The sequence below is a fragment of the Diuraphis noxia genome, unplaced genomic scaffold, assembly GCF_037042655.1.
Source record: "Diuraphis noxia isolate RWA-SAM2 unplaced genomic scaffold, SU_Dnox_SAM2 contig0001, whole genome shotgun sequence".
Taxonomy (NCBI): domain Eukaryota; kingdom Metazoa; phylum Arthropoda; class Insecta; order Hemiptera; family Aphididae; genus Diuraphis; species Diuraphis noxia.
The window spans coordinates 93997572-94021210 of NW_028301711.1; the positions used below are offsets into that span (position 1 = coordinate 93997572).

At 26.8% G+C, this 23639-nt stretch overlaps 1 protein-coding gene, 1 long non-coding RNA gene and 2 other non-coding genes across 4 annotated transcripts; 2 read left to right on the top strand and 2 right to left on the bottom strand.

Moving 5' to 3' along the window:
- Positions 1-2397: 2397 nt before the first annotated feature.
- On the bottom strand, positions 2398-2516 carry LOC149062500 (5S ribosomal RNA). Its single transcript, XR_016190035.1, has one exon. It is a non-coding gene; the product is annotated as a 5S ribosomal RNA (ribosomal RNA).
- A 1564-nt stretch (positions 2517-4080) lies between these two features.
- LOC149062501 (5S ribosomal RNA) lies at positions 4081-4199 on the bottom strand. Its single transcript, XR_016190033.1, has one exon. It is a non-coding gene; the product is annotated as a 5S ribosomal RNA (ribosomal RNA).
- Positions 4200-4954: 755 nt separating this feature from the next.
- LOC107164369 (uncharacterized) lies at positions 4955-7162 on the top strand. Its single transcript, XR_001506062.2, has 3 exons — positions 4955-5129; positions 6515-6673; positions 6951-7162. It is a non-coding gene; the product is annotated as an uncharacterized LOC107164369 (long non-coding RNA).
- Positions 7163-9638: 2476 nt separating this feature from the next.
- On the top strand, positions 9639-16970 carry LOC149062502 (uncharacterized). Its single transcript, XM_089215345.1, has 8 exons — positions 9639-9738; positions 13789-13989; positions 14212-14353; positions 14412-14517; positions 14585-14806; positions 15294-15844; positions 16156-16452; positions 16775-16970. Exons 1-8 carry the CDS (start codon positions 9639-9641, stop codon positions 16968-16970), a joined length of 1815 nt encoding a protein of 604 aa, XP_089071471.1.
- The last annotated feature ends 6669 nt before the right edge of the window (positions 16971-23639 follow it).

Sequence of the window (23639 nt, forward strand, 5' to 3'; positions counted from 1 at the left end):
AGGTTTGATTTATTAATTTCTTTTGCATTTAAACCATACAATTTATTCCTTCTATGTGTTTTTTTTATTTTTCTTATTGCCCCATGTTATACCGAATATTGACAACATGGGGCATTCATGTTTTTCTTATGAAAAATCTATTTTATAATCTACTTGAACCAACTTGATGCACTATTTTAAATTTTAAAAAAATACTAGATAATATTCTGAATTAAAAAAATATATTTTGTACCTGGTGAGTGTATATTAACATACACAAAAAAATAAAAACATTGTTGTTCTTATAATGTTCACCAATTTTTCTTCAACATTCACCCATCCGTACAAAGTTAAAAATATAACCGTAGGTACTATTCAGACTAAATTGTATTAAGGTTAGTCTTGTTTAAATGGAATTTGGTAACTTGTTTAAATTTATCCTAATCATAAATTTGACCATGGATGAATAATAGTGGCCCAAGATGGACTAAATAAGTAAAACGCAATTTACAGATATGTCTGCAGGATTATAATAATTTATTATGTAGATTAGAAAATTTAACACACATCCGAACACATTTTTTATTATCAATTTTTATGTAAAACGTCTCATTCAATGTGTATTAGTGTAAGTTTTCGGACCTTTTCAAAACGTAGATATTAGTAAAAAAAAGAATTAATAAAAATTAATACTTACGTTGAAAATTTGATGTTGCAACACTTGCAAAATGGTTTTAAATATTTCTAAGATAACAACAGAATACTTGTCTCACATTAATTAATTGAGAAGAGACCGTTATGGAGGTAAAACTAAAAGATAATATTTTTGCCCCAAGTTGGCCCGGCTGACGGTAGGTTTTATTGTTTGTCACTATCTATATTCTGTTATCATCTTATATGCAAGTCGATACCGATGTACTGTAGAAATCTGAAATGTAGAATAGTATGCAAAGGTTGATTTAAAAAGCTTAAGATTAATCAAAATATTTTGATGATTTGATGAATTTATTGTGTAGCAGAGGTTATCAAATTATTAAATTCCATAGCTTTCTAATATTTTGGTGGCTCAAATTAATAATATATTGCTACACTATTTTATATATATGCTCAACTTGTCTATGCTTCATAAAGTTAAATTTTTAAACAACATAAATACTAAAATACATAATGATAAATTGATAACTATGCATAGGAGACTGAAATTAAATATAATGTGTTTAAAGTTAAAACAATATATACTTAAATTGTCATATAAAATTCTTTTCTCTTTTGAACCATTGAACCACAGCTACTCTGAAAAATACTCTTGACACTCCTTGGACGCACAGTATAAATACCTCATGTACAATATGTTTTTGTTGGCATTCATAGAAAAAAAAAATTAAATTAAATTAAAGGTTTGAATGTTTATTACTAATCATTATTCAATATCTTATAAAGATCCAATTCATTGATATTTATTTTGTTTTTTTTTTACAAAAATTATCAACTAGATAAAATTTGAAATTTGATAACAAAACTCTCATTAAAAGTTGAAGATCAATACACTTTTTGTATCATACACATAAGTGTTCTAAAACACCAAAAGAATAAAAAAACATCAATGCAACCTACCAAAAGATTTTTGCTTTTATTAAAATTTAAAATAATGAAAAATCACATATTTTTATTCAAAAAATTGCTCAACAATTCATATATATTTATAATTGTTAGAAAATTATACTAGAATTTTACCTATATTTAAGTTTCAAAATTAATGGATATGATATGATAATTTTTTTTTTTTTAATTTTGAGGATAATGATATGTTACAGGATGTTTTATGGTCAAGTTATAATTATTGAGTTGGGGAGTAAAAAAAAAAAAATATTGAGTAAATATTTATGAATTTATATTATTTCATATTACTTCATAAAATCATAAATAATAAACACACATAATATAGGTAAGGGGGTTCCAGTCGTTAATTTTATAAGGAGTAAGAATTAGGCAAATTATATGGCGGGTATATTCAGGTCATATCAATGTGTACAAGTGTAAAAGAAGATTTGTGTGTGTGTGTGAACTACACACAACACTGACACCTTAACGCGTTTTAATATCGAAAACATAGACAAATAAGAATTAAGTTAAATACAAATATAAATTATCTACCTAGCTTCATAAAATTAATAGCTAAAACAGATTAATTGAAGTTATATAGTTAAGCTGATAGAGAAAAATAATTGTCAAATCATGAATCACAAGATAAATTAAACAATATTATACAATGTTTGTGTTTATAGTAAATAAAAAAAATAAAAACGAATGGTTTGTATAATTTTAGTATTTAAATACTTACGCAAAATAATTACGGATTCATTATCAATAACCTTATAAGTTATAATAAAAAAATAATATGAAAATTAAAAAAAAAAAAGCCAACGGCACGTAGTGTTCCCAAGCGGTCACCCATCCAAGTACTAACTACGCCCGACGTTGCTTAACTTCAGTGATCGGACGAGAACTGGTGTATTCAACGTGGTATGGTCGTTGGCGAACAGATTAATTATTTTTACAATATTTAAATTGATATTTCTTTGTTTCTAAATTATTGTACTATATTTAAATGAATAAAGTATTTGTAGTCAATGGTAATAAATATAAAATATATCGAAACTAACTACTTTGCGTAATAATTGATATTTTTTCGTAAAAATATAAAAAATATTGAACTGGAAAAGGCTTTTATATTATTTAAAATAAAAACATATTTTAGTAAATGATATAAGTCTAATTTAACATAAATTAATATCATGTATTTATTTTCACAATGTGATTTACCTACTTTGTGTACTAAAATAAAACATTTATTGTGCATATACATTTTTATCATATTCATTATTATTTGTTTGTCACATTTTTATAATTAAAAAATTTAAATTAATGCTGACTACTGAATAAGATAGAAATGTGTTTTACTAATTTAGTATTGCATATTTTTACATTTTTAGTCGATTTTCACTTGCTTGATCATTTCTTATATTCATCATGTTTTAATGCATATTTATGGATTTCCATTCTATATTATGTCTAATATTCACTATTATACTTAGTTTCTAACATATATGTATAATGTATATTATTATTAAAATATATTATATATTATCGGTTACCTATATATAGATATTGCTGTAAAGAAATCTAAGGGACAAGGGTTTATAATATTCTATCCAATTTTACTACACTATACATTAACTCTATCAAAAACTAATGTACCTAGTACCTACCTACCAGATTTGCGACTGAACTTAATCATTAAAACTCCTATTATTCTTAACATTCAAATTCAATTTTTAAATTAATTTATTGAATAGTTATATAATCATATAATTTTTATCTATTAATTTATACTATTTTAAATTTGTTTTCTTCATTTATATACTCAATAAATATTATATTATAATTATGGCTAGGAAACATACAATATAGAAATAATAATTAATAAAATATAGTATTATAAACATTATAAACACAATAACTAATAATTTGAAGCAATTTATGTATTTTATGTGTATCTATCTAATTTCTAATTTTTAATCATTAAATTAAGTTTGTATTAACTAGCTACTGTTATATTTTTAAATATTCTTTCTTTGTTATTTATTTTAAATATTTATAATTTTAATGGCAAAAAAAAAAATAAATACGTATTATACTCTGTTCAGTGTGCTTTAATATTGTGTCATTCAAAGAAAAACAATGTTATAAACGTTGTTGTTAATTACCTCTTTCAAATATTAAACAAAAAATAATTGGTGCCATTTTAGAATAATAAGAATAACTAATCAGAAGAAAAAGGTCAATATAATTGTAATTCAAGTTGTATTAAATTTAATGGTTTTTTTTAAAGTTAAATGAAATAAATTTGAATTAAACTGTGTCATAAAATATTTGTGTTTATAAAGTAAATTAAAGAAATAAAAAAATGGATGGTACACTTTAGTATTTATCTATTTATGCAAAATAATTAATGATTTATTTTAAATAACCTTATTATAATAAAATAATATCAGAATATATTCACATTTATATAAAAATTTAAAAAAAAAATACAAAAAATGCCAACGGCACGTAGTGTTCCCAAGCGGTCACCCATCCAAGTACTAACTACGCCCGACGTTGCTTAACTTCAGTGATCGGACGAGAACTGGTGTATTCAACGTGGTATGGCCGTTGGCATGAAGATAGATAATTTTTACAATATTTAAATTGATATTTCTTTGTATCTAAATAACATAAAAAACATATCGTTTACATATCAACATATCGACGAAATCAGTCGAAAATTCGGAAATAATTTTGAAGTTGAAAAATCATAAATTTGTTTGAGTTTATAACTAAGGATTAAAAATACAACACTAAGATTTCCATAAGTTTTTCAACAAGTAGCTATAGAGAAAACTCAAGCATCATTATAGGAAAAATATTAAGTGCGGTTGAATTTAAAATTTTTACGAAATAGCGTAACGATAACGATTTATCCTCAAACGATTTTAAATATTTGTTATTATCCAAAAAGTATAAGTCGTAGATACTTGAAAATAGTACCAGTTATTAAGATTGGTATTTTCTTTACATGATTTAATTATAGTTTATTATATCGTGGAAGGTACTAAACATAAATGATATCAGTGGTGTGCAGAGGGTACCTAATAGTACTGTTCTCTCGGAGTGTGATAAAGCATATACCAGGGATCTAGCAGTGATACCAAAACGAAATAAGTTACGTCAGTGATGCCATGCTAGCGGCACTAGTCGCTATGCTCCTCGGCGCCGTCGCTCCGCTCAGCTGATCGAAAATATCCCTCGACTTGCTTTTCTATATTCCATAAACCTTGGTGCAACACCACCTCAAGTAAAGTTGGTCACATGGTAACCACAGGGTAACCGCCGCATAACCACTCTTATCACTCCGGGAGAACTGGGGTATCACCGTGTGCAGAATGCAGAAAAAAGGAACTATTATCAATCAGACGAAGAATTTTTCGTTATTGATGAAATTATGAATAATGACAATACACTATTAGATCTATAAAATTATTTTTATTATACATAAAAATGATGACAACAGAAATACAGAAAATGTGGCTTGGACTCCTTTGGCAAAAGTAAATAAGTAACTATTGTAATGATGTTGAACTGTTCAACGGTTATTAAGGGAATTGAAGGATGGTAATACTTGATCAATTTAGACTTAAAAACCTGACTAAATTTAGTAAATTATACATACTTAGAATGTTTTCCATTTTTATTAATAAATTAATTTGGATTCCTTAGGTTCTTAACTCAAAAAAAAATTATTTTATCATAATTCATTTTCATACTGAAAGATACCTATTATGTAATTGTGTTTTTTTTTTTTTTATAACATAATTTATTTTGTGGGAGAAAGCCAAGTAGAAGAAGTGAACAAAAGCTTGGCAATACAACTTACGCTTAAGGGGATGGGGATAAGAATAAATTTGAATAAAAATAAATTGATTGAACAAGGCATGTGATAATGAGATATCTAAAGTGATTAGATTCAGATATTTAGGATTGGTGTTACCAAAAAGGCAAAAACTATGGTCTTGAGGATTAAGCATAACATATTATATGTAGGTACTATATTATATTTAAATAGATGAAGTGAAGAAAATTGTCAGATATTTCGTATGATAAGAATATGAGATATTAATATACATGTTTTAAAACCGTTTCTAGGCTAGGCATGTCGTATGGATTGCAGTTTCAGATAATGGACAATAAAATAGAACATGGAGTTATGTATATCAGAGATGAGAATGTTAAGGTTAATATAACTCAGTTTGAAATGACTGAGAAAAAATATAAATAATAAATTCATTAATCATAGCGTAGGAGTGGCAGAATTTGTAGAAAAAATGAAGGAGAATAGATTGAGATGGTTTGAATGTGTTGTGAGAAGAGATGAGTTGACTTATAAAAATAAATATTTTAAAAAAGTTAGAGCGAAGATATAAGAAATACATATAAGAATAAGAAATACAGAATGGTATAAAAGTGTTTGGTTGCATAAAATAGAGGTGGTGGACAAAGCAATCTGGAAGTGTTGGGTAAGGGTGGCTGATCAGATATATAGTTAGGAGTGAAGAGCGAAGAAATAGAAGAAAATTAACTACATTATGTATTTTGCTTTGATCTATGTAGATAATACTTAATTAATATTAAAGTATTTTCAGTATTTGTAAATGTTTCCAAGTTGTTAAATTGTGTTATTATTGAACTATCTTTGCCAAAAATAGCTTGGTTAATTCTGCTTTGGTACATTAGTACAATCATGACATACACAATGCCTGTTTATATTTCATAGACAAATCATTTTAAAAAATGTATATGCTAGAATAATTAACGAATAATAATCTTATAAATTACCTGAAAATGTTGTTGACCTCCTTCAATCCTAAACTGTTAAAAACTTTAATATTCATCACCATTGAATATAATTATATTTATTTCTATATTTGGTGCCTAGGTATATGGAATCTAGAGATTAGAGGACATTACAAGGGAATGCGGCTATATCTTAATACAGATAATCAAGGTAACGGAACAAAACCAGACGAAGAAGGAATTTCAACACATATTAAAAGCGGTTCTGAATTATTATCAGTTGCCCATTTTCACACTTTTGGTAAGATCTACTAATGTTAAAACAAGTATTATTTTGATAACTTCTACTTTATGTACCATTATCTACCATATTTTTGGTTGTACATTTTTATGTATTATGTTAATTTATTATTCTGGTTAGGTATTTATTTTATTGAAATAATTACTTTATTCATATTAGTATTTAAATATGAAATTAGGGGGATGCCTTAATTTAATTCTTCCATTATTTTATCCTTTATTGCATGTTGATATATTGTAATTTTTCTAAATTATATTATTATTTTTATTTTTAACAGCAAATTCAAGCCGATGAATGGGACTGCTTAATGGTACAAATGGTACATGGAAGATGAGGATGATGAAGACGATATGCTGTAGATTTTAAACAGCTGAGGACAAAAAAAATTACTTTTTAATGTAGTTATTCTTATTACCATTAATACCATTATATTATAATATACTACATATCTATGTTAAATATTTAAAATTAAAATTTTATAATGTTTCATCTCATTTATTATTATTTTGTAAAAACATACTGGTAAGGGTATATATAATATATATATATATAATATAATAGGTACATTAAGTATGATAACGCGTGCTAGCTTATTACGAGAATCTCGGTCTAATTAATATTTTGAAGGATCACTCTCGAGGACCTTCTATCCTCGGAATGGTACTTATATTTTTCACACTTTTATGATAAAACTTGAGCTATCTCTCATAATCCGTTTGGTATGACCATGCATCCCAGTCTTCAAAACAAATGTTCCATCTATTTTTATGAGTCTTAAGTCATTATATCAGTATATAATTAATTTTAAGTATTATAAACTCTTCCAGTTCTAACTAAAGAAAACTGCCAACATAATATGTTAACCCTAATTTGTAATGTAGAGACTGTTTCAATTCCTTATTTTAGTTATTTAGCTTAAGCCAGGTTCTCATGAATCATATTCTTGTCAAAATGTGGCATTTTAGATTTTTAACATACCATGCAAAAGGTACACCTATACAAAAATGTATTTGTGACTGGTGCATTTCCAGAATATATAGCACACGTTAAAAAAAAGAATAGCAAATACTATACTTTTTAATGTACTTAACAAATAAACAAATATGCCAGTTGTTGAAAATTTCATATAGGATGACAAACCCACTTGACGTTCTTTGAAAGTATTGCAATCATGAGAACCCAACCTTAAATTGAGCTAAAGGATTTTTACTTTATTAATAATATAATATAGATATATTATAATTGTTAATTTATATCAAGAATAACACAATGATAAACTAATTTTTATTGTATTTAATGATTTTATAACTTGTTTTGATGCTAAAACTAAAATACATTGTATTTTATCATTATTTTTAAGTTAAAATTAAATAATATTTTTGTATTAAGGTTGTAGAGACTGCCCCATCCCATTAAATTTTGCATAGTTTTTATTTTTTAATAAAATGTTTAAATATTTTTTATCACTATTTTATTGTATTTTTTTATTCATACTTTAACCACAATTATAGTATATTAATATAATAATTAATATACACAAATCAGTGGCGCATTTGAGGTGGGGACATTGATTACTTTTATGATTTGCTTATTTATCTGTTTAATTTAAAAACTCTACATAGGAACTTTGATTATGATATTATTCATCCTAATTAATATATTTGTGGACGTTAGAGCTTTGTTACTTTTAAGATTTTTTTTTTAAATAACCTTTTCAATGTTTGCGTGCAAGATTCAAGTCTGAATTGTTAATTTCACTTATTTAAACTAATAATTAAAATAATGTGTATAATTTATTATTATTTTTATAAACTGAATACATATGTGTACATATTAATTACAATTTATTAATATTCATATTGAGACTATATAATTCATTACCTTTTCACTATAACAAATCAATAAGCCTCTAATTTGCAATATATTGTAGTCACATACCTACATTTTTGGCTCTTGATGTACTGAACAAAATAACTTAATAAATGTTAATAGCTTAAGAGGGCTTAACTTGTCAAAATCATTTGGCGCTCAGTAAAAACACTGCCTATGTTAATACTGAGGTGGATTTAATAGTTTCGTGGTGAGCATTGCAGTGTTAAAGGTAAACTAGTAAATACTAGTTATCCTATCCGAACTCAGTTGCGATGCGATACCACACAGAAAAAGTACTAATACAGCAATACCTACGAATTATTTGAACATATTTATTTTGTTATCGACTGACGTTTTAAAGCGAAATAATGTTCGAAAATAATATAGTGATATAGTCATCATGTCTTGTCCTTTTGTTATAATTTCTTCGGTGTCTATAAATTACGAATATAATATAATGTAATATTATATTGCAGATAGGCCGCAATAAACGAGCGTGTACGAAATTGTTTTTGATTCTGATCGAAGAATGGAATGTGTTAATAAATTATGCAATGACGTGATTTTTTTTATTTCCAACGAGTACGTAAAAAAATTAGGAAAAAAAATATTATACATTAATTATTATATATATTTTTATAAAAACACTCTACTAATAATTGAAAGTATGTGATTATATACATATATAATATATTATTTATATATATAAATTTAAGTATATTCAATAGATCAATAGTCCGATACCAAATATATTTATATATCATGAATTGGAAATACAGATTGTGAAATTCGTCCAGATTGTGAACTTTGACGGAAATACAATGTATATGAATATACATTTCATGAAATGGACAACATCTACCTATATTATGTACTTTGAGTAATTATTAAAAAACAAGATTGTTATGTTATTTTGTAATAAATAATTATATCATGTTATAAATAATACAATAATATTATAATTTATAATTAAACTGATAATATAAGTATATTATCTATATTGTTTTATGATCAAAAATATTAATAAAATAATTAACATTCACCGTTAGCGAGAAAGATTATTATACATCTACCAGGACCAGGAGCGTATGCTATGGCCGTGATGGTTGTTGTACGAGTAGATACTATGCTGTCGCCGCCGTGGTCGATGCTCATCGCGTTTCGACGATATAAAACTGAACGAGAAGCCGAGGGCGAATACCATATGCGACCCTGGTACTATCGACTCAGTTTCGTATATTTCTGTTCTGACCAATTTATTCTTGAAAATTGAAATCTCGATCAACTTTATCGCATGAAAATTGTATTGTATGTATGTATATATTATATATTATACAAAAATGATATTCTTGAATATGACCTTTTACCATAGACCTTATACTCATAATATATAATATAAGGTCTATGCCTTTTACTCATTTTCTTCATGTTTACACCGTGTCAAGATAGATGGCGTATGAGTAGAGTTTCTTATGGGTATATGATTTTAGTCGAACGAAAAACATTGTACCATTAGTCGAGTGGGTACAAAGGCGGTGACTATTCTATACATAGATGTTATAAGGTAATATCTATAATCTATGACTCTATATATGAGTCTATATGACTAGTATAAGGTCTATGATATGACTACATCGCATGATAATTTAATATTTATGATTTTGAAAACCTTATCCATTATAATTTCGAGTCATAGATATTAGAAGACTTCTATTAAGACTCTTCTATTATCTATGCTTTGAGTACTGTTCGTTGTATATTATATGCGGATTGGCACCTAGATGGCTGTGGCTACTTAACTCAGGTTACCTACATTTATTATATTTACATCGGTAATATTTTGTATTTGTAAGTCGATTGTCGACCACTATAATTGGGTGTTATGATCGAAGATGTATTGATTTGACAAATTTTATGAAATTTTTTTATATGTGTGTGCGTACTTGTTTTCTAGTAGCAAAGCGAATCTAGTTAGAACTACAGGTAAAAATTTAAAATTCCCAGAACCTTCTCATATTTGGTCTTTGCATTTTAGCTCAATTAGCTGTGTGTATATTAATTTTATCATACTTTTTAGGTACTCATTCCTCGTTGCCGGCATTGACTATATTATTATCTCTTTATTATTATTTATTATTTTGAATTTCTCCATTTTATATGATAATAATATTCAATTTTCAAACGGAAAAATCGGATAAGTCAAGTCTAAGTTTTGTGTGCGATTTAAAATGTGTATTTACTTGATTAAAGAGTTTTAATTTTATACCGTTTAAAATGTACGGTTACTATGGTTATACATTTATAATACAAAAATGAATTAGCATAAAGAAAAAAGAATTTTATAATAAAAAAAAATAAATACAACAATAAATAAAATAAAATGGTTTGATGATAATAATAAAATTAAATGCCCTAAAAACAACTAGTTTTACAGAGTCCAACGTACCAGGGCCCCAGGGGGAACATCGCGGGGTTTCGGCGGCACGCGGCAGTATGACTATTCGTTTGACGGCCAACAAAAACACATACGTCCCTGTTAATGAGCACTGATCAGTCGCATGTTTCTACAACGTCACAATAAACCGAGTATAAAACAAATCGTTACGCGATGTTTTCTTTTCCAACGCTCATTACGATCATATTATTAGGTGTATACAATAAAATAAATAATTAAATTTCCACATAGCCAACCTAAAAGAAGACCAGTTGATTTGTGTAACGTAAATTATAAATAAGTGTAATTTCTATGAGCCATCAGGTAACGCGTTATTTTCTCCATTATTGAAAATTGAAATAAGTAATGAATATTGAATATATATGAAAAACCAAGGAGCTAGGCGATATTTGAAAAAAAATAAAAATAAATTAAAATTTAATTGTGATTTCGAAAGTTTTACGTATAATAATCGAGGATATTATAAAAGATTGCACGATGTTACTATAGGAAAATAAAAAATTGTTTAGATTCAAAAATTAAAAGTAATTTAAATTAATTATGACTTTTGGCAAATTTGATCAAAATTTTAGATTCAAATGCACATATATATTTTTATATATCTGCAAGTACAGCTTATGAGGAACTTTCTAATAATTTTTCAAACTTTTTGACCAAGTAATTACGTTTTTATTAATAATTGTATATTTACATAAAAATTCCGTGTCACGATGTTTGTCCGGGATGAACTCCAAAACTATTACTAAACCGATATTTTTTACACTGTGTGTAATTTGTTCCAACTTAAAAGGTAGGATAGTTTTTATCTCGATTAAGGCCCTCTTTTTTTTTATTGCAATAATTGTGAAAAAGAAAGTTATAGAATTTTCTAGAAAGTTGCTTTAATGTACATAATGTTCGCCAATGCTTCGTTTTAGAATTTTCGATCTTCAAAGGTAAAAAGGTGAAGTTCGGTATGACGTATTCATCAGTATTAATTATTTGTGACCCAAGGGATACATGAAGTAAAGTGTGAAGTATAAGTGTAGTGAAGTAAATTGAAGACCTTGACCATTTAACTTATGAATATTGAAAGTATACAGTTTTATTTTTTATCCGGCATTTTTGGAGTTTGTTGCATGCTTACTTGTGGGAAAGTCATCAAATCTATTTATATTAGCAAAAGTTATAGGTTAACCATAAATATTGTACACGAAATAATTCTTAGTTAAATTAAAATTATTATTATTATTATTATTATTATTATAAATTGTTATAATTCAAAATAATAGAAGGCATTATTAAAAATAGTTAAAAATTTACATTACTAATACAATTATAATTATTTATGTTATCTATATTATTACAAGAACTTTTTTATTTACTCATCCATTGCAGATTGCTATATACTCGATTATGAGATGGATAAAAAAAAATAATAAAAAAATGTATGTTGATTTGTGCTTATAATTTCATCTCTTTTAAAACTTTTTGCTTACAACTTTCAAATTTTGATATAATTTTCTGTTTTTAATCCCGTGGGTTATTAGATCGGTCTGAACGATTTTATCTTTATTAATAACATTACAATTAAAAAATATTAATTTGACTTATTCAACAGTAGTTTACTAAACAATACGATCTCCAAAACTATATAGGTACCTACTAATGAACTACAAATAAAAGATTAGTGGGAAATGTCGTGTCAGGACACCAAAAAAAAAAAAAAAAAAACTAAAAATCGAAAATGTCAAATGTCTCCGAATGTCTCAAAAAACATTAAAATATTTTGGAAATACCATCATGTACTAAAAATGCTATTATAAATAATTGGAGTAAATTTAGTATAACTATACATACTGATATTTTTGAAGTATAATAAAATATTAAAAATCGATTGAGTATAGGAATACCTAATTGATTCAATTGATTCAAGAGTGAACATCGTATGTCAAAAAATTTGAATTTCAAACAAAAATAAAGAATTTTTTTACTTTATGAAAATATAATAATTAAACATATTATATTTATTTATATTGAATATAAATATAATTGCTCGACTGAAAAAAATAAACTCCAATTTGTTTTAAAGATAAATTTCATTTTTCCGAGGCTAAATAGAGATGTACATGATGCCTACATGACAACGTGTGCTTATTTTAGAGCACAACACACATATAATGTACATTCAATTTTAATGTTGACTTTTCATAGTAGATATATAGTTTCAAAATTTCAAAAATTTCTATCGTGAATCTCAAAATGTCTGTTTGAGCACCTCCTGGGGTTGGTCCTATCACTTTTTAACTTAGCCTATCTTCTGCCCATAGATCTAATATACCTATCTCTATACCAAATTTATTCGTATTCGGTCCAGCTGTCTAGGAATAATGCATAAAGGAAAAATAGACAAAAATCCATTTATATATATAATATATATAGGTATATATCACTAATATGTTTGTAATTAATGTATGTAGTGGTATAGTCAAAGTATAGTAAATTTTAGTACCTACAAAAGTGAAAATAGATACGTGTATACTATAAATTATCACCATAACAACATTTTTGTTTATAAATTAAATTTAGGTAAAACAATTTGTTTTCTCAAAACAGAGACTAACATGCATTATTAAGACTTATAATTGTATAGCTTTATATAACTTTGCATAACTTTTTTATAACTTTGTAAGTATTTTGAACATAAAAACTAAAAATGGTCGACAACGAAAAAAAAACAAGTGCCTATTACACCATTATGATATGACATTTTTCATTTAGTTATAATTTACAAACTGCTTTCACCTAGATAAAGCTGAGTATAATCCGTTACCGACTTCTACGAACACTGAACAGAGGGTCCCAAGATTTATGGATACTTGGGTACATAGTTCTTCTCCGTTGGACATAAATTTGGATAATGTAACGTCAATTATTCTTCCACCACTTATTTGGTTGGAATCAGAGACAATACCTTTAAAAATGTCTGTTAGAAATATAGGAATGACATGTACTAATATAATTTCACCAATAATACAAATAACGATACCAATAATTATTAACAATTTAATCGTAATCAGATTTTATGTTAATTTTAATGTTAACAGAGTATCGTATGTTATATAGGTAATAGTTATAATCATTACATATGACCTTGTTAAAGTAGTGTACATTTATCTAAATAAAATAAAAATAATATACCTTACCCACTTATTTTATTTTAAATTTAAAGGTAATGTCGATGCTGAATATTCCGGACCAAGACCTTCGTTGAATGGTTCTATATTACAGTGCCCATACGAATTTTCAAGTTTTCATTTTCATTGGGGCACTAAACTTAAAAATGGTAGTGAACATCGTACTATGGGAAAATGGTAATACAATTTTACGGGTTATTCGTTTGATTTTGTCTATGAAATTTATTATTAACAGTTCTCCCATGGAAATACACTTGGTGTTTTATAATATCAGCTACTCTAATACTTGCGAAGCCTTCAACGCCGAAGATGGCAAACTAATATTAACGTACATGTGCAAAGTATGGATTCAATGGTAAATATAATGGTAAAATACATTTGGTGTCATTGAAAATATTATATTTTAAGTTGGATCGTCATGAAAATACGACGTTGGAAAATATGACGTCAAATTTAAAAAAAATAAATAAACCAGGAGAATTAATCGAAATTGATTCGTTTGCATTATCAAGTTTGTTCGATAATGACTTACAAAATTATCTTATGTATTGGAGTGCTTGTGAAGTAATTCGTGAAAATACAGTACTATGGATGATTTCTTCAAAAGAAATATCAATCAATGAAGCACAGGTTCGTACTATTTATACTAAAATGTTATTTTGAATTTGATGATAAACCAACTACAATTGTTATTTATTGTCATGAACATAAAATCCTCAATATTATTAAAATCAATTAATACATAGTGTAACGTTAGTTAAAACTTTAATTATATAGGTACATACGAGTATACATATTAATAAATATTATAATAATTTATGTACAATTTACCTAAAATAACTATTTTAAATTTAATAATTAATATTTAATTCCCACATTTGAGTTTATTATTCACAGTGTTATTTCATTCATCACGATTGGGCAAGATCGTAAAAATATATTTATTTATGTTGTTGTATAAAGTACTGTTATCAAAGGTGATAATAACCGTTTTGTTTTTTTCAACAAAAAAATAATACCTATATGCGTTACAACTAAAAACAGAATTCATTAAAAAATTATGTGACTGATATTGTTTAAATCATTTATATAATATGTACCTACTAATTTTTTATAGATATCTCGTATGCGATCTCTAAGAGGGCCCAATAATAAGTGTATACTATCAAATTGTCGATTGGCCAAATTATCAGGAGGCAAAAAAGTGCTACGCGTAACCCAGCGTTCAATGGACCACACGGAAAGTCAGTCTATAGAAGGAAAGCACAATATTGCATTAGCTGCATCAGAACAAACGGATATACCGGATAACATGATCAAATCAGGTACATCAGCGCAAACTATTGAAAAAGAACCGGAACTTAAAAATAGCAACATTAAAAGTGACGTAGTAAATAAAGAACCAGAACCTAATTATAGCAACATTAAAAATGATGCGATAAAAAAAGAACCTGTAATTATTTCGATGGTTACTACTGCTCTAAAACCTAACTCGATGTTAAAAAACGAAAATTTGTCCAAAAATTATATAAAACCTACAAAATCACTAGATCTAGAAGATCAACATAAAGATGTTGAACACTTGAATTTAACAAAACATCTCAGTACAAATAACAAAGAGAAAATCATACCGAATGATTTTGAACTGACTAAAGATATGGTTATAAGGTATTTTGTTTTATCATAATTTTAAACTCGTGAGTAAATTTAACCTTGTCTCTATACTTACATTCATGATTCAATTAAAACCAGACTTACAGCGGAGACGACACAATTAGTTAGGTACTTTTGTTTTTGAAGAGGAGTCTTATGAAATAAATATGTTTTTACATGCACCTGAAATTTAGGTTAAAAAAAACTTAGTAAAAACTAAAAATAAATGTTTTATAATTTATGAGTTTACCTGCTATTATTATTATAACTATTATAGGTATTATTATTATTTTTGTTATTATTAATATTATTGTCAATACATCTAGCTCCATCGACAGTCTTATACTCGACTTGACGAAAAATGATAATGAGGAATTGAAAACATCTCAACGGCCAGAGGTACAGAAAACCCATAGAGAAGGCGTTCGAATGAATTCTACGGCTTTAAGTAGAGAAATGCATATTAAAAACAAAGATGTAGTATCTATAAAATCTCATGATCTGGAGGATCAACGTGATGAAATAGAGTTGGTAACCGAGAATTTTGAATCAGTTTTAAACCTAATGGAACACAAAGAGAAAAAAATACCGAATGATGTGGAGTCAAAGGATACGATTATAAGGTTTGGCAAAAATATGATTTACAATTTTTATGTTAATAGTAAATTGTACGTGACCCAACACCTAGGAATCTATATGAATATGGGCATATGGCTATATTCAATTATGAAAACTTATTCAATTAAAACTAGACGTAAAACAGAAATATAATGGATTAGGATATTTTTACTACGGAGAGGAGCTTAATAAAATAAATATGATTTTTTTTAAACACATGTCTTTACATTAGTTATCTTTAATTAGTTCTTAACAGTCAACTATAAAATAGTTTGTTAAAAGAAAATAATAGTCGATTTCTAATTTACCTGATATCGATAATTACAGTTCCATCGACAATCTTATGCTTAATTTGACAAACAATGAAAAAGTGGAGTTAAAAACTTCTCAGCGGCCATCTATATTGAAAACCCATAGAGAAGGCGTCCGAATGAATGCTGCGGCATTGAGAAGAGAATTGTATATTAAAAACAGAGAACAACAAAATAATGAAAACAGGAAAAATAAAGTTAATAAATTTTAATTTTTCTTCTTGCGAAATTGTGCCTACATGATGATTCTAATCATAACAAGTTTTATGTTTTGAATAATGACTAATAAAATAAAATAAAGTTCTAATAATGAAACACATAATTATTTGTTGTAAGATTTATTAAAATATAATGGATGTAACAAAATAGAAATATTAAAATATAACCTATGTATATAGTATCTACCTACTCTATTATTTAACGTATATAGAGTATAGGTAAGTACTTATTTTCTCAATATTAATTGTACCAAGTAGCAAAAACTTTTTTAAAAAAGGCCAATTTCTTCATTACTTATGCATATTTTTCTGCACCAAGTTGAATTATTAAACATATTTTTTTAGTGGGGTTTCCTAACTCATTTTTAATTATTTAAATACATTTTTACCTATTTCATTTATGCTTAAAATGTAATAATATTAAATTAAATATTTCCTATATATTTATATAATCTATACTTTCTATATTATTAAATATTATATTTTGTATATAGTTTTACACTTTTATGGACTATACAGATTTCCTAATCGATAATTTATTATACACTACAGTAGAGGTGTCCAAACTGTGGGTCACAATCCAAAAGTGGGTTAGGTTTATATTTTGTCACATTAAGTATTGAAATACTTTGATATATTTAATAGTATAGATTACTTGAGAATATATAAATATAAAAATAAAAGATGTTATATTGTAATATGGATAAATTAAAATAAATATGATACAGTACCTTCCATGTAACTAAATCTTATAGAATTTGTATACATTAATTTTTGAATTTAAATTTATCATATTTATCATTACCCACGGTAATAACAAGTTTTATGTATCAGTTACATGTCACCATTACGTTGCTGGACTAAAAGTTATCGCAATAATAGTGATTATCGATAAAAAAAAAAATAAAAAAATATCATTAGGAGATTGTAGGCTGTCAAAGTTTGAACATTTTCCAAAATGGATTTTATCGTGAAATGGGAACCTCTGCATTATAGTATATACGCATTATGCTTATACCACATTTTCAATAATTGGATCATAAATAAATTGTAGTTGATTGTTATGTTCGATTACTTTATGTATTGTAATATTATTATTGTAAGCTTAATTTAAAAATACATTTAACTTTAAATGTATTTTTCAGATGTTTTTAAAAATTTTATTTGGCAATATCACATACGAAAGTAGGAACCATCACCATCGTCCATCACTTATAAAATATATAACAGTAGATGAAAAAGTTACATGACTTGCGTACCAGACGTACGAAATGTACATTTACCCGATGCAATTATTGTGTGGCTGTATTTATTTTATTTTTGTATAAATGGAAATACTGAACTTCACTGTGAAAAACTCACAGGACCCAGAGGATTAAACACTGACATACACATATTCAGATATTCCGTTGTTCACAAAATTAATGGTAAATCATCATCATAGGTTTCACATTAGGTCAAAGTAATAAAATCTGAGAATATCAATACACGCTCAGCAGTCTGATGTATAGAAGTGTCGTCAGTGTCGAGTGTACCTCACATAAACGATCGTTGAGTTTAGGTGAGTATATAGGTTACTGAAATGGATGTATTTAATTTGAATTTTTATCTCAATGATAAATCATTTTATACAAAAAACTATTCTGACGGCTTGTCAGTTTCTATTTCTATGGATATTTATTTTTATAATCATTATTTTATTATTATGCTAATTTTTTTTTTTTTAATTCCGGTTTGAACTACTTACCAAACGGCCAAAATGATGTCAATGGTAAAAAAAATATTGGATTCAATAACAATTAATATACATATTGTTGTTGATACTTGTCATCGTTGACACTCGTCATCTCTCGGCGATAAAATAGTAGGTATATAATATGTACCTAATAAATATTCGAAACTTAAATATTCTCAAAGCAGACAATACATAGTCAAGAGTTAATCTATTCTAACACGCTAGTATGGTAAAGACTAAAGATACGGTGGACGATAGGTATTGGTATATTAATAGGTGTACTATTTTCACAACAATATTATACTACATATATCTTTATTATTGTTTTGTTTATCTTGCAGAAATCCAATATTTTTCACTTTAAAAGTATAAAATATCACATGATAAAATTTTAAGCTTACATCATAATGGGCCCTTTATATTTGTTAGCCCTGACCTTTTGGGGCGCACTCCCTCTATGATATCTGAGTCTATTTACCCTGAGTAGTGAGTTGGTACACCACATTTAGTGGTGCGTATGTTGGAGGAGGGTAGTGGATAGAAATATATATACATCAAATCCATAAACAATTATTTTTATATTTATTGTTTAAATAATCTCCTATTATTGTGTAAATTCACATTTTATTACTCTTTTTAAGATAGAAATAAAAATATAAAATATGTTGTATTATGATTTCTCGGTGACTTTGACCTTACATCCTGCTACATCTATAGCCACATAATTGTATAAAATACATCCGCAGGCTGCAGTTTATAAAAATACATGACCCGTTGGTACATTTTCTTGTTTGATACGAATTAGGACTTATCTCAGGATGTTAAAATGAAGATAGATTAGAGCGAAATTATGTATAAACACTTCAAACTAATAACTACTAGAAGTTGATTTTAGTTATTATAGAATTTATACAGGCCACTTTTAAAGAGTTAAATATAAGTGACTTTTTATAACAGGATGCTTGTCGTATTATAAATGTGTGAGTAAGTGATTTTTTGAGTGCGTGGCCAAATGACAATAAGTGAAAAATAAATAATGGACCCTCCCACATGTGCACTATAATATTATGTCAATATCGCGTACAAACCACACAGTACCCATATACGAATAATAATTTTTTTTTAAGTGTACATTTTTACCGATTGTATTAACAAACCTACAGACATATTTATCCGATAAAATTTCTGAAAACATTTGAATTCATCATGAAGTAATGTTTTTTGTATACGATCATAATACTACAATAGTGTGCATAAATAAATTCTAATTTAATACAACCATTACAATTTATAATGAATAAAACTTCAATCGTCTACTATAGAGTAGCGAAGTTGCCCAATTGCCGACTTATTTACTTCAATATTATATAAACGCATATTTTAAAATTATTAGTAAGTACCCACTTAAAATTTAAAAACGAAATTTTGAATAGTTCAAGACTTTTTATTTTAATATTTTAATTTAATTTTTAAACAAAAGTTCTTTTACTTTTGAGCTTTGAATTCCTCTTAGTACCAACTAGATCAAACTTTCTATTAGGAACTACTGCTAAAATGAAAAATGAAACCATTTTTATTTCCCCAATAGAGGCGATTACCAACAAATAATATAAGTGACTAGTCAATACATGTATCGCTTCACTTAGAATCTTAAAGTGGAAAATTTATTTTCAAGTACATACAACATACCTATATATGCATCACAAAAATTTTAATTATGTTTTCAGAAATTGTATTTGGTAACTAAGATATAGTAATCCAGCAAGGAAAAATCATCTTAAGATAAATTCTGTTTGAATAAATTGGCTAAATGTGATCCATTTACAAAAATAATTACGGTTAATAATATAATATTATTAATGAACTGCGTGGCACATATTATATGACAAGCACATTATTCACCAACAAATTTTAATGGAAATCTCGCAAAACTATAAATTGTTTTTTTTCGAATTGTAATTAATTTATTAAGAAATGATGCGATGGCATACCAACGTTCCGGTCACGTATCATTCGTTACTATTAGGTACATATATATAGATAGCTTCATTTCTACTTTTTTAATTTTTTATGCCATTGTCGACATATTATTGATACATGAATTGTCCTCAATATATACCTGACAGCTGACCGAGCTGTAATAAGTAGTAGACTAATAAATAATAACAACAATAAGATGGTTTTGCAATTTATAACAACAAAAGTTCGGGTGTGGCTTGAATAAGTTATACTCATCAAATACTCACAAGCCTTGAAGAACTTTTAAACTTATAGTCACAATTTCAGTACCTGCACACAGTGCACACGAAATAATAACACTTAATTTATACTCTGAAGGATTTTATGAAAACCTTCAGTCTCCATTACAACTTAATATTATTAATTATTATTATTAAATCGATTGTTGATCTGTGCTTAACTAATACCTATCCATATTACTCAATTTTCCATATTTGTTTAAATAGCAAAATAAGCTAGGTACCTATTGTTTTTTATTATTCAATAGATAATGTTGAAAATTGAAGTTTTCGTTTGTACTATCACTATAAACTTAGATGCTTAACTACGGAAAACTTGAGAATTAAAATGAAAGAAAAATAACAAGTTTTTTCATTAGGTTGATAGTTTATTTACTTCCTAGTTTCTCAATATGAATATATTATGACTATACTATAATTTATAAAGTTTATTATTCTTCAAAATATAAACTGCAAATTTCTTATAACATGTGTATCCTATTAGGTATGTATTCAATTGCGTGATTCTTTTAAAGTCACATAAACTATATTTCTTAGTATTTTGTTGTCATGAATACTACCTAGTTTAAGGAATTAAGGCTAAAAATTTGCATATCGATCTCTTTTAAACTAATTATAGAAAACATGAACTTTTCCAAGATAATGTGTAATAATACATCAGTTAGCAGTTGCCATTAAGTTAATAATAATTTTTTTTTTTATTAATTATTTGTAATCATGATTCGTGAGTGATTAAAGATAACGCACTCAAATGGCACTACAGTTTTGGCCCACTTTGGAGACAATACAAGCTGTTTCTTATTTTATGACCAGCGTGAAAACTGTTACACAAGTGTGTTTCTATCATTATTACTTATAAATGGTTATATAATAGCATAGAACTGGAAATTATATTTTTTTTTTTTTTTTTACTAAACGAAATATACCCTCGGCGACATAGGGTTACAAAATTTTTATTTCATTGGGTTGAGATTACATTATTGACAACTATATTATTTACAATATTCATATTTTATTTTGTAGTTCTGCCTCTGTGATGAACTTTATGGGAAATTATATTATTAATTAAAATAATGTAAAATATTATATAAACACTAAAAGCAATAAAGTGAATAAATATGAAGATATTTAAATTAGGTATACATTTTATATTTATATTAACTATAAATATTGTATAGGTACTTGATCAAATAGGTATAATTAAAAAAAATAAAAATAAATATTATTTTAACCTGGAATCAGTAGGTAGGTACTCAACTTTTTTATGAACCACCTAATACCCAAATATTTAAAATTAAAACAAATTTCTAATACATTCTGTTTATATTATATTATTGTACAATATTCCATAATAATATCCACTAGACTTCTAACAACAAGGTCAACTGTTTTTTTCTTCACTAAAATTGACTATACCTAATCCAATATTCCAATCCGAAAGTTTACCAAACCCAAAAATCAGTAACGATCCTGCACAGACACATCGTGCTTAGATTGAAGAGCACTGTGTTTTAGCCAAATTTTTTGAGCAACTTCGTTATAAAGAACACTACACATTGAAAACAATCTACTTGTTAAATTGCTAGAAGCCTTTTAATAGGATATTTTGACAGAATTTATCTACTTATTACTTATTAGGGAAACGAAACAATGTTTTGCAATGTCACGATATGTGTAAATAAATAAATGTTGAATACACAAAGTTGGTTTATTTACCACAGTTAACGTCTTGAAACAGTTGAAACCAACCTCTATAATAATTAATAATTAATAATAGTAAATCATATTTTAACAAGATTTAATTTTTTTATTATTATAGCCTCTTTTATACTCTTATATACTCTATAGAAGTACAGTGAAACCTGACTTAACGGACACCTCTCTTAACGGACAAAATTACCGGGTCCCGGCAAAAAGATAGGCATTCCAATGTATTTCGACTTGTCTACAACGGACTCCTTCTATTACGGACACGGACACTAATATTTTACTCGACAATTTCATAACGGACAAAAATACATACATATACTACGTTGATAAGAAACGCAATTAGCCATCAGGACATTAAGTGAAAACACGGATTACGACCAATTACATTATCGCTGTTTACGATAACGCTAATTGCGAGTACCCATTGAATTTATAAAGTTTAAATTTGTACAACAATTTAGGTTAATACAATTTAACAGAAACATTCAGATATAAATTGCAATATGTACGTATAAATGATAACCATGAGTATCAAACGTTTGTATTCAGTTTCTATCGGTTCGCAGTCAGAGTATTAAATTCATAATGTAGGTATGTGTATTATATTATAATTACATATTAATACAGATTATACCTAATACATATATAAAATAAAAAACAATACAAATGTACGTACAAATTGTAATTTTTAAAACATTGAAACCTGTCTACAACGGACACCTGTCTATAACGGACAATTATTTTGGTCCCACGACTGTCCGTTATATACAGGTTTCACTGTATTGATTCAGTGGCGTGGCGAGGTAAAAGTTACATGTGGGCGAAGTAGACTTAAAGAGGCCCTTTTAAAAATTTTTTTAACTTCTGTCATATTTCTCTATGGTTAATTATAAAGCCCTATGGAACGCGAGGCCCTTTGAGGTGTGAGGCCGTGGGCAATGGCCCACACCGCCCACGCCT